General features: G+C 36.4%; 1 protein-coding gene and 2 non-coding genes across 6 annotated transcripts in view; 2 read left to right on the top strand and 1 right to left on the bottom strand.

Moving 5' to 3' along the window:
* Positions 1–275: 275 nt before the first annotated feature.
* On the top strand, positions 276–348 carry trnam-cau. Its single transcript has one exon. It is a non-coding gene; the product is annotated as a tRNA-Met (tRNA).
* Positions 349–1,451: 1,103 nt separating this feature from the next.
* Positions 1,452–15,065, bottom strand: part of ltbp3 (latent transforming growth factor beta binding protein 3) — a 34,071-nt gene continuing 20,457 nt past the window's right edge. For 3 of the 4 annotated variants that reach the window (XM_043240093.1, XM_043240095.1, XM_043240094.1), the window contains exons 9-30: positions 13,536–13,649; positions 13,419–13,432; positions 13,200–13,269; positions 12,958–13,044; positions 12,700–12,825; positions 12,050–12,175; positions 11,746–11,874; positions 11,460–11,579; positions 10,021–10,143; positions 9,676–9,798; positions 8,235–8,354; positions 8,008–8,136; positions 7,745–7,915; positions 7,570–7,653; positions 7,349–7,477; positions 6,406–6,543; positions 5,237–5,377; positions 4,796–4,954; positions 4,394–4,555; positions 3,710–3,799; positions 3,484–3,615; positions 1,452–3,349 (exon numbers count right to left, since the gene is read on the bottom strand). In XM_043240093.1, coding sequence (XP_043096028.1) covers positions 3,198–3,349; positions 3,484–3,615; positions 3,710–3,799; positions 4,394–4,555; positions 4,796–4,954; positions 5,237–5,377; positions 6,406–6,543; positions 7,349–7,477; positions 7,570–7,653; positions 7,745–7,915; positions 8,008–8,136; positions 8,235–8,354; positions 9,676–9,798; positions 10,021–10,143; positions 11,460–11,579; positions 11,746–11,874; positions 12,050–12,175; positions 12,700–12,825; positions 12,958–13,044; positions 13,200–13,269; positions 13,419–13,432; positions 13,536–13,649 — 2,639 coding nt within the window. In that variant the 3' untranslated portion in view covers positions 1,452–3,197. The remainder of the gene's footprint in view (positions 3,350–3,483; positions 3,616–3,709; positions 3,800–4,393; positions 4,556–4,795; positions 4,955–5,236; positions 5,378–6,405; positions 6,544–7,348; positions 7,478–7,569; positions 7,654–7,744; positions 7,916–8,007; positions 8,137–8,234; positions 8,355–9,675; positions 9,799–10,020; positions 10,144–11,459; positions 11,580–11,745; positions 11,875–12,049; positions 12,176–12,699; positions 12,826–12,957; positions 13,045–13,199; positions 13,270–13,418; positions 13,433–13,535; positions 13,650–15,065) is intronic. The other variant, XM_043240096.1, reaches the window with a different exon arrangement.
* trnam-cau lies at positions 6,273–6,345 on the top strand. The gene has a single exon. It is a non-coding gene; the product is annotated as a tRNA-Met (tRNA).

Genomic DNA, 15,065 nt, shown 5'->3' with positions numbered 1-15,065 from the left:
ATGTATTAAGGACATTTATATTAAATGTATATACCTTGTAACGGATCAGTCAGTGCACGTGATTGTGTTAAATCTTGAACTAATTATGGTCCTTGACTGCAGCAATTTTCACGATGCACGGGTGAAATATAGTTTGAAATGTAAACAGCGTGTGATCTAACGTGTGACAATAGTCTAATCTCACACGTTACTAGTGCAGTCAAAATTTGGAAAACGATTGGGAAAACCTTACGGACAGGAATAGATCACGTGGCTATGCACAGCAGTTTTACATGGCCTCGTTGGCGCAGTAGGCAGCGCGTCAGTCTCATAATCTGAAGGTCGTGAGTTCGAGCCTCACACGGGGCAGAAGATTTTTAAATGGCGAGCAAGAATCCATTCATTTTATGAGCGTTCATGTGTGAATAAAAATGCACTGTTGTTGGCAGCATCACATATATAGGGTGAGGTCTTGCAGATAGACCCACTTGATTACTTTCACTTAACGCAGGGTTCCTTAAATCTCACCCAATGCACTGAAGACTTTAGCTCCAACCCTGATAAAACTCACCTACCTGTTATTTTCTAATGCTCCCGGATACACCGATTAGCACGCTCAGGTTTGTTTGATTAGGGTTAGAGCTCTGCAGGACAATGGATCTCGAGGCCCAGATCTGAGGAAAACCGATCTAACGTTGCAGACAGAAACCGGAAATGCTGGTTTTTATATAAAAACCGTTTGGGATGTAAGCGTTTTATAAATGCCTCTTAGGGGATGTGTTGGTTCAAAAAGAAACGCAATGTTATATGTGTGTTCTTCTACTGACCCCTAGTGCCAGAAACAACAAGCGATTGTTCGTGGTTTTGCCACTAGGCGGAGACACAACACCAACAACTTTCACTGACTCTCTGAAGTCTTTTAAACTGTTTTAAATCAATCTCTTTTTGCTTTAAATTCAATTTATCTTAAATCAGTGTTTTTATTTTATTTTAATTTCTTTTATTGTTATTTAAATCTTGTAATTATTTTATTTCCTCTTTTGTAAAGCACTTTGAATTACCATTGTGTATGAAATGTGCTATATAAATAAACTTGCCTTGCCTTGAAGGACAGTGTTGCCAGATCTGGCGGTTTTGAATTTGATTGTGCAGGTAAATATTGGTTTGGACGGGTGAACAAAATGTCCGCTGCTTTGGGAGAATTTTGGCGGGTTTCACACATACAAATTAGATAGACTTACTTACATTATTGTTTATGTTATTTATGTATTTTGTCGGATTATCATGCAGTATGCATCGATGAATGACAGTCTGCTTGCATACTTCATATTTGGTGATTCTTTTTATTTGCTCTGATTTATCTAGTCGGCATTATTATGTTTTATTAAGTTAAAAATGGCTCTTAAGAACCTTGGGCGGTTTCTGTGAAATTTTGTGTGTAATGTAAGGAAGATTGTAAACTGACACAAAAACAAAGGTGCTTGTATTTTATTTTTTTAAACAACTTCCTTCAATATATTTGAATGTCAGCAATGGTTAAGTATTTATTTTTTTTTTATCTCTGCACACAAGTTATTGACAGCCTGTAAACCAATCACACCTTTAGGTAACAAATCTAAGAGCCGATCATTTTATTCATCTTAACACATAATGTGAGGTGTTATAGTAGCTCTATTACCGTTGTAGTTACTTGATTTGTTCGATCTCTTTTAGAAGTGTAGAGCAGATGATACTACAGCTGGTAGTTAAACGAGTGTAATGATGCAATTCAATCAAAGCAGCAGTTATTACTCAATGCAAAAATAGACCTTTTTTTTTGGAATCGAGTGTTACATATGATTGAAAATCAACCCAATATTTTGTGTTCAACTAGGGATAATATTTATAGAAAGATGAAAAAGCTGACAAAATTTCCCTCACTGTAAAGCCGCTGCCATTTTCTTACAATTGGCCCTAAATCCAACACCAAAACACCCTGTTACAGCCTAATTATAATTAATAAAATAAAAAGGACAGTCAGCAGCACTGAGCACTGAGTTTGACTTCTTTTTTCTTGTTTATTAATTTATCTTCATTTCTTTGGTATATGCACTTGTGTAGTTATTGGGTCTATTTTATTCTGTGAAAAATAACCTCACAGTTCTGTCTCATTAAGAAAGCAAAAAGTATTTAAGAAACTGATTTTTTTTTTTTTTTTTCATTCTGTTTCAGTAGAACATTTTTGCACAATTTAAATGGTTGAGAAAACCAAAATCATCACTGGCATCTTCGTCAATGACTAACTTCATATAAAAACGTAAAGGTTCTCAGTGCAACCAAAGAAAGATGACAACGGTTGCATAATCAGATAAAGAAAACAATGTACAAATGAACAGAACAAAACACTATCGATGGTGAACAACAAACAGACATCAATACAAACAAAGGAATATCACAAAAAGCAAATGATCGTTGATATCGAACTGAAAAAGGGCAAAAACGAATGAGAAAAAAATGACTTGAGAGTCTTACAAATTTAAATGTTAAAGAAAAAGAAAAAATACAATATTTAACAAAAAGTGAGTTATAATAAAGTTAACCAAAACGTGCCGAGCAGCAACATAATTACAAAAAAAATCAACCCACTTAAGTTAGAAGACACATTTCATCCAATGACAATCCCTCATCCAGCAACAAACACATTTTCAAACAGATATGAAATAAAAGCATACAATAAAAGCAACATAACACCTTAATATTTCAGAATTACAGGAATAGTTCGCCCAGAAATGAAAATTCACCCCGAAGCCATCCTAGGTGTATATGACTTTCTTCCTTCAGATGAACACAGTCAGGAGTTGTTGTTTTTTTTATTTATCCAGGCTCTTTCAAGCTTGGTAATGCTCGTGGTTAGTGAGCATTATTTCGAATATATCTGCAAGTACTGCGAGGTAAAAGAACAAAGTTATATACACCTGGGACGGCTTGGGGTTTGTATAAAATGTAACATTTTTGGGTGAACTATTCCTTTAATGATTAATTCCCAACATAAGCAGATGATTAACAGGAAATGAGAATGTGAAATGTTTAGCGTGTGTGTTTATGGGTAAATGTTCATAATTGCAGTTATACTAGATTTGATGATGTGTATTAGTGGCGGCATATGGATATTTCTTTATGTACATGAGAGAGAGTGTGGGCTGTAGAAGCGTGAACTGTGTGGATGAGCCACAGCGCTGTTACTGAGCCCTGGCGCGTATGCACACGTTCGGTCGGCGTGCCGCTACAAATCCGACTTTGCAGTGACATTTGAATGAACCGAGGGTGTTAATGCAGCGTGCATTCTTGCAGGGGCTCTGCCCTGTCCCTCGGCCCGCACACTCGTCGATATCTAGAGGAAGAAAGACAGAAGAAGCCTCGTAATAAACTGTCCATGCATATACAAACGATGAAATATGCAGACTTTAGGAACATGACCTTACAGATTATGCGATTATGTATTGGAGGATCTGCATTCGCACTCACCTATACAGCGTGTTCGAGAGTGGTCCAGTACAAATCCAGTATTGCACTCGCACATCGTACCCAGATAGGAGCGCACGCACCGTCCGTTAGCACAGCTGCACTCGTCTGAGTCTTCCTCCGAACTGTCTCCCTCTGAACACGTGAGAGCGACGGAAAGAGTCACGAATAACTCGCCAGTTCGGAGTCGATCGGTTTGGCTCAGGGTGAATGACACTGGTAAGCTCACCTGGGTTGTAATTGGAGAAAGCTGCCAGGAAGTCCCCCTCTCCGTCAGACTCGGTCTCCAAATGCATCTCACACAACCTGTTAAAAAGCACTGCGCGCACGCCGAAACAGGAAAGTTATGTTTGATGTTTCATTTCATCTTACTGCATCACAATTTCATCCTTTTATATATCCGCTTTGCTAATGGCAAAAAGAAAATTCAACACCTGACAAATGTTTTTCTATTATGTTTATATAAAAGGTTTTTATTTTTGATACATTTAATACTTTTATCAAGCAAGGATGCATTCAATTGTTCAAACGTAACAGTAAAGACTTTCAAAAAATTCGAATAAATTTTAAATTTTAAAGATTCCAAATAATTTTGACCAAAAAAATCTAAAATGTCAAATAATTGTATTTTGTATTTGTGTTTTTTAAATTTTCTATTCATCACAAATATTAAAGAAAAACAAAATGTTTCCCACATCAATTAGGCTACTATGAAATAGAAATAGAATAGAATAGAAATGTCTTTTAAAGCAGCAAGGATCATGGGACATTGAAGACACAGGAATTCTTTTTTTAAATGTAATTAATAAAAAAAAAAACATTAAGAAAATTTCACAATTTTACTATTTTGACTGTATTTTTGATCAAATATATGCAGCCTTTGTAAGGAAAAAAAGAGCCTTTTTTGCGATACCTGAATTTCTATTTGGGCAGGTCCGGCACTCAGGACCCCAGCCTCGACCGTAATGACAGCAGCACTCAGAGTATGTCACCGTTAGCTCATTTCGTGGCATAGTGCACATAAGATCCTCGTCAACCTCCTGGAAACATATGTCTTTATGTGCTGCAGTGCGGTCTGAGAAAGACAAAGATAAGCAGATAATGGGAGACATGAAAAAAAAGACAAAATACAGAGGTTTCACAGAAGAAATGGCAAACAAAGCCATCTCAGAACATGCTCAGCAGTCATGTGGAAAACCGAGGTTCAGAGCAATTACTAGTGAACCACCAAACCACATGAAGGCCATTCAAAAAGAAAAAACAAACAGTTTCCACCAAATCACAAGTCTGCATGCAGATTACTTGTGATACCCACCATCATAGACGCATTGCTTCAGGGCTGCACTGAAGGTGTGTGGCTGCTTGCAAATGCAGTGGAAGGAGCCGGGAGTGTTGACACATCTCCCGTTCCTACAGTAGGAGGGATCTTCACACTCATTCACATCTGAAAGGTGCACCACAGACACACCCGTTACTAAAGAGATATACAGAGAGAAGGACAGATAGAGAGAAAAAAGCAGGAGGGAGGAAGACAAGGAGAGAGACATCAGAAGCACACAGTCTCGGGTGAGAACTTCAATAAATGCCTGGAGTTATTGCATCTTTACTGTACCAGGAAGAGCAGTCGAATTTCTTAGGAAATGAATAGCCCAATGCAATTTGTGGCACAATAAAACAGATCTTCTGTACATTGCATTATAAGAACTCGTGCCATTTTTTAATTAGGACTGTGATGTTCCTGTAAAACTATACTCACCTGCCTGCTCCTCAGGTGTGACGCAGCTGTTGCGGTCAGTTGCCAGAATCCAAGGAGGAGTGCAGATACAATAATAGGAATCTTGGGTGTTTACACAGTGGCCATTTTTGCAGTTAGCAGTGTCCTGACATTCATCCACACCTGAAGCAAACAATGTTATGTTAGGACACTTGAGTTTACAAGAATGAAACAGTCACAATAATTTATATTACATTTACATTTTATTTCAAACCTAAATCTAAATAAAAACATGTTGTCTAGTGGCTACCGTTCAAAGGTTTGGGGTCTTCTTTTGCTCACCGAGCCTTGTTAAATTTTACATATTACATTTAGGAGGAAAGAAAAAACAGTAAAGAAAATGTTAAACTGTTTAATAAAAAAACTATTCTCCTACTGTCACTTAAATTCTATACAAATATATATTGCAGGCAAATTGTTTCGACTGATGACAGACAGTGACAGTTATCCCTATATGCAAAGTATTTAAGTTGCATAGGGCACCCCCTTGCTCTCACAGAATTTTAGTTCTCCTCAAATTTGGGCTTGTAACGTTTATGAAAACACCTTCCTTTAAAGCAGTGAGCCGTTGACATGTCAACATAATGTTACATGACTGATGTAATATATAGTCTTCTACCACATACTAAAAGCTAAGAGTCATTGTTTCTCAGATGCGTATTCTGAGGCAGAACAAAACACAAACAACTGGGCTACTTTGAGCTTCAGAGGTTGGCTTAAATGAACAAATACACACAAATATATGTCAGTGCTATAAAAAGAAAACAAGTGAATCGTTCAGCGCTCTACATTTGTAACTTTATATTACAGTTTATATTTAATTAATATAGTGATTGCTATGCAGCGTTTTATTTACATGTGTTTATTGTATTCATTTTCTGTACTGTAGGCTATTTGTTTTAGTATACTAAATTATTTATTTAATTTGTATACTTTTTCTGTCCTTTTTTTATTGTATTACTGTTTGCCAACAGTCTGTTTTGTTTTTTCTTGTCTTTCTGTGCGGGTCTAAGTCACAGCCTCGTTGGCGCAGTAGGCAGCGCGTCAGTCTCATAATCTGAAGGTCGTGAGTTCGAGCCTCACACGGGGCAGACGCTTTTTAATTCGTTGTACTGCTACCAAATGTGACACCCTTGATTATAGGCACGTACCTGTAATTGTGGGAAAGACACACTTCTTGTTGAAGGCGTCAGGGACCCAGGGTGGACTGCAGGTGCAGTAGAAGGACCCTCGAGTGTTCACACAGTGTCCGTTGGTACACAGGGACTCGTCGTGACATTCATCCACATCTACAGCGGGAAACACAGACAAAACACTCAAGGAGTTTTACAATGCGCTTGACTTTGATAAATACGAAAGATGAAGGTTTAGGGATGTGTTGGTGTGTCAAAACAGGGGTGCAGTACCTGCATTATTCTACTGCTCCCTAGTGGCTGACACAAAAAATCTTCCTGCCTTTTTTCTGCCACAAGAGGGCAGTACAACAGCACAAAAATCTTTCCTCTTCAGTATCAGTATCAATATTGGTTTTCTGAAGTTTTATTTTTATTTTTGGTGGTTTAAAAAAAAACAATTACGCAATTCAATAAATCTACAATTATTTGAATAGTTTATTTAAATATCTAATACTGTAAATGTAAATTTTTCACATTTTCGAAAATCATGTTTTTACTGTATCAGGTTTTCATTGTGATTCGTTTTGTATTTTAGCAGTTAATAATCAAAATAGCCTCACTGCAGTTTCTTTACAGTTAACGCACAATGATCTTTGATCTGTTTTTGCAAACAAACTCTTTATTTATCTAAATCTCTAAATCTCTTAAACACAACAAAGCAGCATCTACACAATAAAACAGTAATACTGTGATATATTGCAATTTCCTTTCAAATATCTCTTCTCTACTTGAACATATTTTAAAATATAGTTTTTTTTCCTGTGACGGCAAAGCTGAAGTCCATGGCTGCTTTCACTGTCAAATGACTGATTTAAGTTCATTACAATGTAACAGTGAAAAAGTTAACGCTGTAGAGTATATATGTCCATGTATGTTTGTACATAGACAGTAAAATGTGTGTATTTGTGTGTGAATTTACCAATACATTCCAGTAGATTGCTGTCATAGTAAAATCCCTGCTGGCAGTAGCATTCAAAGCCAGGCTGTGTGTTCATACAACGTCCCTCCTTACAGATCTCGTTAGAGAACAATACACACTCATCAATATCTACAAAGATAGCATAAAGGTCAGAGGATTTAATTCACTATTATTAGGGAGTGTGTTTATGTTTGTGAGCACACATATGCGTGCACATATACCTCTGTGCATAGCCAATCCATATTCCACCTTTCCCTCCTCATGGTAAAATCCTCTGCCAATTGGACACAGAGACAGATACTCCGCTAGGGGGAAAAAAAAAAGATCAATCAAACACTTGTGGACTGATTTAGGTTTCATCCCTTGATAATTATATGTATTTATCTGTATATTAACCCGAGTGGTAGACGGGACAGGGGTAGATCTCGCAGTGGTCTCCCCATCCCACACCGATAGAGCAGCAGCACTCCTGCTTAGTAACGTTGGTTGCCAGGACGCTGTCACAGAACACGGTGTCATCTAGATTTAGGTAGCACTCCTTCTTATCGTTCCGCAATATCTCAACCTCTGGAAAAAGAAATATATAACCTGAACTTTGCAAAAAAAAAAAAAGAAAAAAAGCAAAACCTCTTGACCAAACACACTAAATCATCTCTCACCTTCACAGCTGTGTTTGTCTTCAGACAGTCTGAAACCATCATTGCACACACACACATATCCTCCCTGTCTGTTTTCACATATGCCGTGAGGCTGACACAGGCTCCTTTCCACAGCGCACTCATCTATATCTGAGAGAGAGAGAGAGAGAGAGAGTGTAAAATGGAGAACGAGAGGACCGAGACCAAGATAAGGAATTGGGTGATGTAAAAAGTGTGAAATCCCATACCCTGGCATCGGCGTCCACTGACGAGCATGTATCCTTTCTGGCACTCGCAGAGGTAAGAGCCCATCGTATTGATACAGCGTCCTCGCTGACAGTTGGAAGGGCGCTCACACTCATTAATATCTAAAAAGATCAAAAATATTCGTACTTATTCACATACGGTGTGCATTAGTGAATTGTTTCGGCTGAATTAGAAGGGTTACAGAAGATAAACGATCATTATCATTAAAAAGTTTTTCTTTCCCAAATAAAATAAATCAGTTTATTGAGGAAGGACGCATTAAAAGCTGACATGTGTATTGTTAAAGGGATAGTTCACCAAAATTTTCAATTGTGGTCTCCTTTACTCTCTCATTTTGTTCTGAACCTGTTGATGTTGATGTTTACCCATTGACTTCCAAAGTATTGCTTTCCCTAAAATCAATGGAGAAGTCAATAGGCACCAGAAAATATTTGGTTCTTCAAAATTTGTCAAAATATCTTTATTAGCGTTTCAGTTGATACTACGAAGAAATGGCTCCAAATCAGCATATTAGCAAGTGAAAATAGAGAATGGAGTAGTAACTCACCTTTTACATTACAGGAATAAATTATATATTATATATATATATAGTAAACCAGGAGAGAGAGAGGAGAACAGGATCTGAAAAAGTCTGGGATGCCCAAAGCACAACAGCCTTTTATGCTGGCGTGCTGTCCACAAGGCTCTTAGTGCCAACATATTTTAAAGTATATTTAAACTGTAAACAGTTACTTTAAATTGTAATAATATTTCCAAAATATACTGTTTTACTTGTTTAAATAAATGCATTCTTCACATAAGGCACTTCATTCAGACTTTTTACATTCAGGAATTTTTGGCTTTATTGCATATTTTAGAGACATAAATGTTAAACTATTGTAAATGTTTGTTATAAAGAAGGAAATTTTTGGTCCTGAATGCAGAGTGCTCAGTACTGTGTTGAGGCCATGCTAAACACTTGAATACACCACAAGTTTTTTTATATATCTGAAGAGATTTTAAAATACTTGGCATCATACAATGACCGAATTTTTAAATGGTAAAATAAAAACAGGGCATTATATACTAAACAAGGATCGCACCACCAGATCACATACTTTCAAGTCACAGAGCATAGAATAATCAGAATAATCTCCTGCAGAAACAAGTGCCTAAGAAATGTATGACAAATGAAAACAATATGTACTGTTCGGTTGGCTCAAAACATCAAAAATGCTTCATATTACTTTAACTGGATGGAATTATACACTACATGGTTTTCTGTGAGAATTTCATCTATCCAAGACCTGCAGACTAAAATTGAAGAGTGCAGAAAATCTGTAGTGCTTTGTAGTCTCTATACAATCTGTCCTGTAATATACAGATGCTGCAGTATGATGTGCAGTATTAAGTGTTGGGTTGGGTTAGTAATTACTAGCTGACCTTCGCAGTGGCTTCCCTCTTGTGTAGGCTGGAAACCAAGGTAACACTGGCAGTGGAATGATCCCTGAGTGTTAACGCAGAGACCGTTAGCACACAAACGGTTATCCTGGCACTCATTGATGTCTGTGGAGAGACGAACAGACACAACTTTGAAAACACATACACATGCGCTCAATTCAGCTTATGTAAACGTTGAAAAGTTGTTGTTCGCGCAGTGTATTTATTCTCTTTAGAATGAACTTTTGCAGAAGGTAATGAAGTTGAATTTAAAACTATGCTGAATGGCAAGATTAAGTTTCCATTAAATAACATGTTGTTTAGTTTTACTGGCTGTGCACCACTGACCTCTGCAGCCTTTGCTGTCAGTCTCAGGCAGGAAGCCCTCATTACACAGACATCGATACGATCCTGCCAAGTTCTCACAACGGCCGTTTAGACAAACACCACGCTTCTGACACTCATTGATATCTAATAGAGAGAGAGAGAGAGACAGACAGACATATCTTGTAAGATTACGCAATTTTGTCAACTATTTACCAAAACACCCCATATTCATAACCTTTACTTATTACATTACTTATTACATGTAATCACATATTAAAAGTTAAGTTTTAATTAAATAACATTTTGAAATGCTCAGAATCAGACTATAGTTACTTTTTCAATGATAATTATTCACACAGTAGTAATAAATTATAATTTTTTTATTGATTCTCTTTTTTTTCATCTTTTTAGTGTTCTTTTTTAAAATAGTCTACTGCTTATATACAAGACAAACAAACACGATGCTTCTATAAAATATCAGTAATTTTTAAAAAGATTTTTATCGGGGTTTATTTGTATCATAGATATTAAATTTTAATGTAATATTTAATGGATGCAGATAATCACAACGAATGAAATATATTTTCTTACTCTTTGTATTTTTTTTTTACAATCAGGTACAGTTCACATAGTGGATGACTTAAAGTCTGCGCGAACCACAGATTTGCTACTGATTTTACTTCTGTATTGTGACATACTTGCGAGAGAAACTGAATATTGAATGAGGAAAACAGATGGCATAGCTTGTTTTTTCTACTTTGAATTGATTGGAAGTAGTAAAGTAGGTGTTTCAATCAGAAATGAACACTGGCAGTTAGAGGGGCGTGTTTAAGGATGTTACACTCATGCACAATCATCAGAGAAGGCTTGTTGATTAGGAGAGAGGAGAGGAGCATTTCCAGATTTGGATTAAAGATTACGAAGGCAAACATTTTTTTTTGTGTGGATTGACTTGCACGGATGAATTGTTCACCACAAAAATAGCAATGTGAGCTAACAAAATAAATACAGTACATTTTGATTTCAAATGGACTTTAAGGATACACACACACCAGAGAAAGAGCAAAGCATTGCATCATATCACATCACAATGTGCTACTGTGCTTCTCATCTGGTGTGAAAAAATCAGTTTGAATGATTTTTTATGCCTTTTAAAGAAGTATTTTATACTGAACAAGGTTGCATTTATTGTATCAAAAAAAAGTAATAATACAGTAATATTATGAAATATTCCAATATTATTGCAAAGAGATTTGTAATTACTGAATAGTACTGTAGGTGGTTTTTGCATGATCAATATCTAGAGAGCAGCATGTCTGATGGATAAACAATGACAGCATGCACAAAAAGAATGAAAAAAGAGTTGTTTTGGTTTAGTAATGAAATGCCTGTAAAAATGTGAGCTAAACTGTTTGAATGGTTACACATTTGAGTCTCTGTATGTGTGTAAGTATTCAGACCGTAACACACTCCTCCCTGTGCTTGGTATCCAGGTTGGCAGGGTATACACTCATAGGATCCAACAGTATTCTCACACTGTTCGTTAGGACAGATACTTGGGTCCGAACATTCATTAATGTCTGCATTTAAAAGACAGCAACAGCATAGACAATGAGATTCTCACAAACATTTACTGACATTTAAATGCAATTCCGATCAAATAAAACTCAATAAACCATATTGGATGAACATGAATTGTTTATAGGTGTCTACAATTAACATCAATGAAGTGTTTTGTGTCTAGACCTTCACAGAGAGGTTGTCTGCGTGATTTGCTCCGGAAGCCCGGTAGACACTCGCACTTGTAAGAGCCATGAAAATTTGTGCAATGCCCTCCAACTCCGCAAGTTTCAGGCTTCGAGCACTCGTTTATATCTGAAAACAAGCAAATAAGCAAGTGTTGGCCATCTGTATTGATATACACACACACACACACACACACACACACACATATATATATATATATATATATATATATATATATATATATATATATATATATATATAGTAGCTGTCCACTGCCTTTAAAAAGACAATGCTGTTCACTCACCAACACATCTGCGTTTCCCATGATGCATCACAAGTTTGAAGCCACTGTGACAGTTGCATCTGTAGGAACCCACGTTGTTAATGCAGGTGCCTCTACCACATGGATCTGAGTCACATTCATTTTCATCTACAGAAAAAGTGAGAACATTGTATATATTTTTATGTTATCTTTATTGTGTAATATAGCTTTTTATATAATACTTTTATCAAACAATATACACTACCGTTCAATTACTATACCATAATTTCTAATATATTGATTAAAGAATAAAAAAATATTATACAGCACAATTTAGTTTATATTGTTGATGAATAATATGGATAATGTGACACTTAAAGTAAAGGCAGTGGAAAATTCAGCTGTGCAATTAAATACATTTTTATATAATAAATAAAAGTTTAATTGAAATAATAAATTGAAATAAAAATTTTTTCAACTTTAAGAATATTTTTCAATATTACTGTTTTTACTGTATCAAATAAATGTAACCCTTACTGAGCATAAAATACATTTTCTAAAAACATTTTCTATTCTTACCAACCCCAAACTTTTGAATGGTAGTGTGTAGTATTTTATGCACTACAAATTCAGGCATAGTACATTCATCTGTGATTTAACTTGTTTGTACATTATGTGTGTGTATTACTCACCTACACAACTCTTTCTCTCTGCATGTGGTCGATATCCAGGGTAACAGTGGCACATGAAACCATTTTGTGTGTTCACACACTCCCCATGGCCACATATATTCCTGTTCAGCTTGCAGTCATCCATTGCTGTGATACCAAACCCCCCACCAAAATCCATAATTGTAAAAAACAAAAATCAATTTTCTTACGACATTACCTAATAGAACTTTGCATGGACCGATCCTGCAGTTTTAACTCATAAGCTTTCACGGAACTCACGCGAGACCTGCGTCTGGGCCACTTCATGTGAATCGCTCTCTGGAGGTACATGGACTATGGGAGGAGTTGTTGGTCTGGCCACAATGACTAAAGGGACAGAAAAAAAGACACATTGAAAATATTATAAGCAAATGAAAAAATGAATGCAGATAATTAATGCTATGGATACATATTTGATATTTGAGCTACCGTGCGAGGTGTGACGGAGCACATTTTGATTCGCTACATTTTCTTAAGTGTACCTGGGTGGCGAGGCCCATGTGTGCTGATTGGTGAGAGCTGCATGGGCGTGGTCGTCTGAATTGGGATTTCCTGTTGGCATGAGAGCAAAATCAGTAAAGTGAACTGTTTACATCTGATCTACCATAATTCTTTTTATTAACATTGTGACTTAGAGATTTCTGTTAAAGATGACTTTTGGAGGCTTGATTGGTAGTTTAGGCATAGAACCAGAATCTTACCGGAAGCTTGACCTCTGAAACACAAACACAAAGACACAATAAATAATCAGTCAATAAAAAAATACAGCAATCAATCTTAAAGAATCTTTATCTCACAACTGATTCAAATGTCTGTACCAGTGTCTGGATTAAAGTGTTCAATACTGGTCAGCCAGGGCTGAATGGAAAGAGTGCCATGATAGGTCAGGAAAGACATCCCCTTTCCCGCTGGACAGATCTTATTAAAGGAAGCTAAAGACAAAGTGAGAGAAAGAAGAATTAGAGAGAGAAAGTCCAAAGATGATTTAGTTAAAGAGTCAAAACCTTCTTTAAAGATACAGACACTTTCACTACAGGATTCAAGAACCATTCCAAGACCATTTCAATTCATGAAATAAAATGTTTATTTAGTTGGCAAAAAAGAAGTTGGGTAAAACTTTATTTTAAGGTGTCCTTGTTACACATTACAAGTACTTGTAATGTAACTTGTAACTACGATAATAACAATAAATTAGGCATAATTACATGCAAGTAACCCTAAGCCAAACCCCAATCCTAACTCTAATCACATAGTAAGCAGTTCATTAATATTACTCAGTACCTAAATGTAAAATGAAACTGCAAAAAGTAAATCTTCAAATAACGTATAAAGGGGTCATATCATGCAATTAAAAATTTTCCTTTCTCTTTGGGGTGTTACGAGCCGTTAGTACAAAGACACAATCCATAAAGTGTCAAACGCTAGAATGTGTAACAATAAGCGCTCGTTGCCACTGTTATCAGTTCTCTGTTGATGCATAATGCGCGTCTTCACACAAACAATGGGCTCTTTGTTCTCGTAAAAGCATAAAAACTGCACACAAGCACAACTGCACACAAACATGTCCTTGCTCTTGATATACAATCAAAATTAAGAACACTGCTTTGGTTTAAATGAGGGAAAAAATCCTATACAAGAGTGGATTAGAACCCAAACCCTTAGAATGCTTGGTAAAAGTTCTACCGCTAAACTATTTAGTCTACTATGAACACTATCGGTATTAATTATATTGTACTATTAATATTTCTACATATATTTATAAAAAAAGTAACCAAGGGCAGGCCCGCGCTGCAGGCACCCCCACCATATAACTACACTGTCTGTAGTTACGCCACTGTGTGTGTATGAGAGAGAGAACAATGGAGAGAGAGAGAGAGAGAGAGAGAGAGAGTGTGTGTGTTCGGGTACATCGCAGCTTGTGTACTGCAAATACAAACGAGCGCTGTCTGTCACATGATTCTGTTCCTCTTTTGGGCTTGAGCTGATGGTAAAACTACTAAGAATATTAACTGCCTTTACATTTATTTTGAAAGCTGAACTCGTGATTATGGTAAGGGGCATTACATTTCTGCTTGTGGGGTTCGTCAAATCACAATGCACTGTATCAGCTGGCCAATCAGAACAGACTATGTCAGAAGGAGGGTCTTTGTAGAAAACGACGTGTTTAAGAGAGGCGGGAAATAGAGGAGTAATAATAATGTACAGTATTTGAAAAATAATGTGTTTTTTGAACATTAAAACATGTCAGCATACTTTTCACACCAAATAACGATCTTTAAAATAGCATCATATGACCACTTTGAACAGAAGCTGAGGTTTACAAAAGTAATTTTTTCAAAAACCTCCAA

Source organism: Puntigrus tetrazona, chromosome 5 (assembly GCF_018831695.1).
Source record: "Puntigrus tetrazona isolate hp1 chromosome 5, ASM1883169v1, whole genome shotgun sequence".
In the NCBI taxonomy this organism is placed as follows: domain Eukaryota; kingdom Metazoa; phylum Chordata; class Actinopteri; order Cypriniformes; family Cyprinidae; genus Puntigrus; species Puntigrus tetrazona.
The sequence above is the reverse complement of the archived record's forward strand: the minus strand, read 5'-3'. Positions and strand labels throughout refer to the sequence as shown.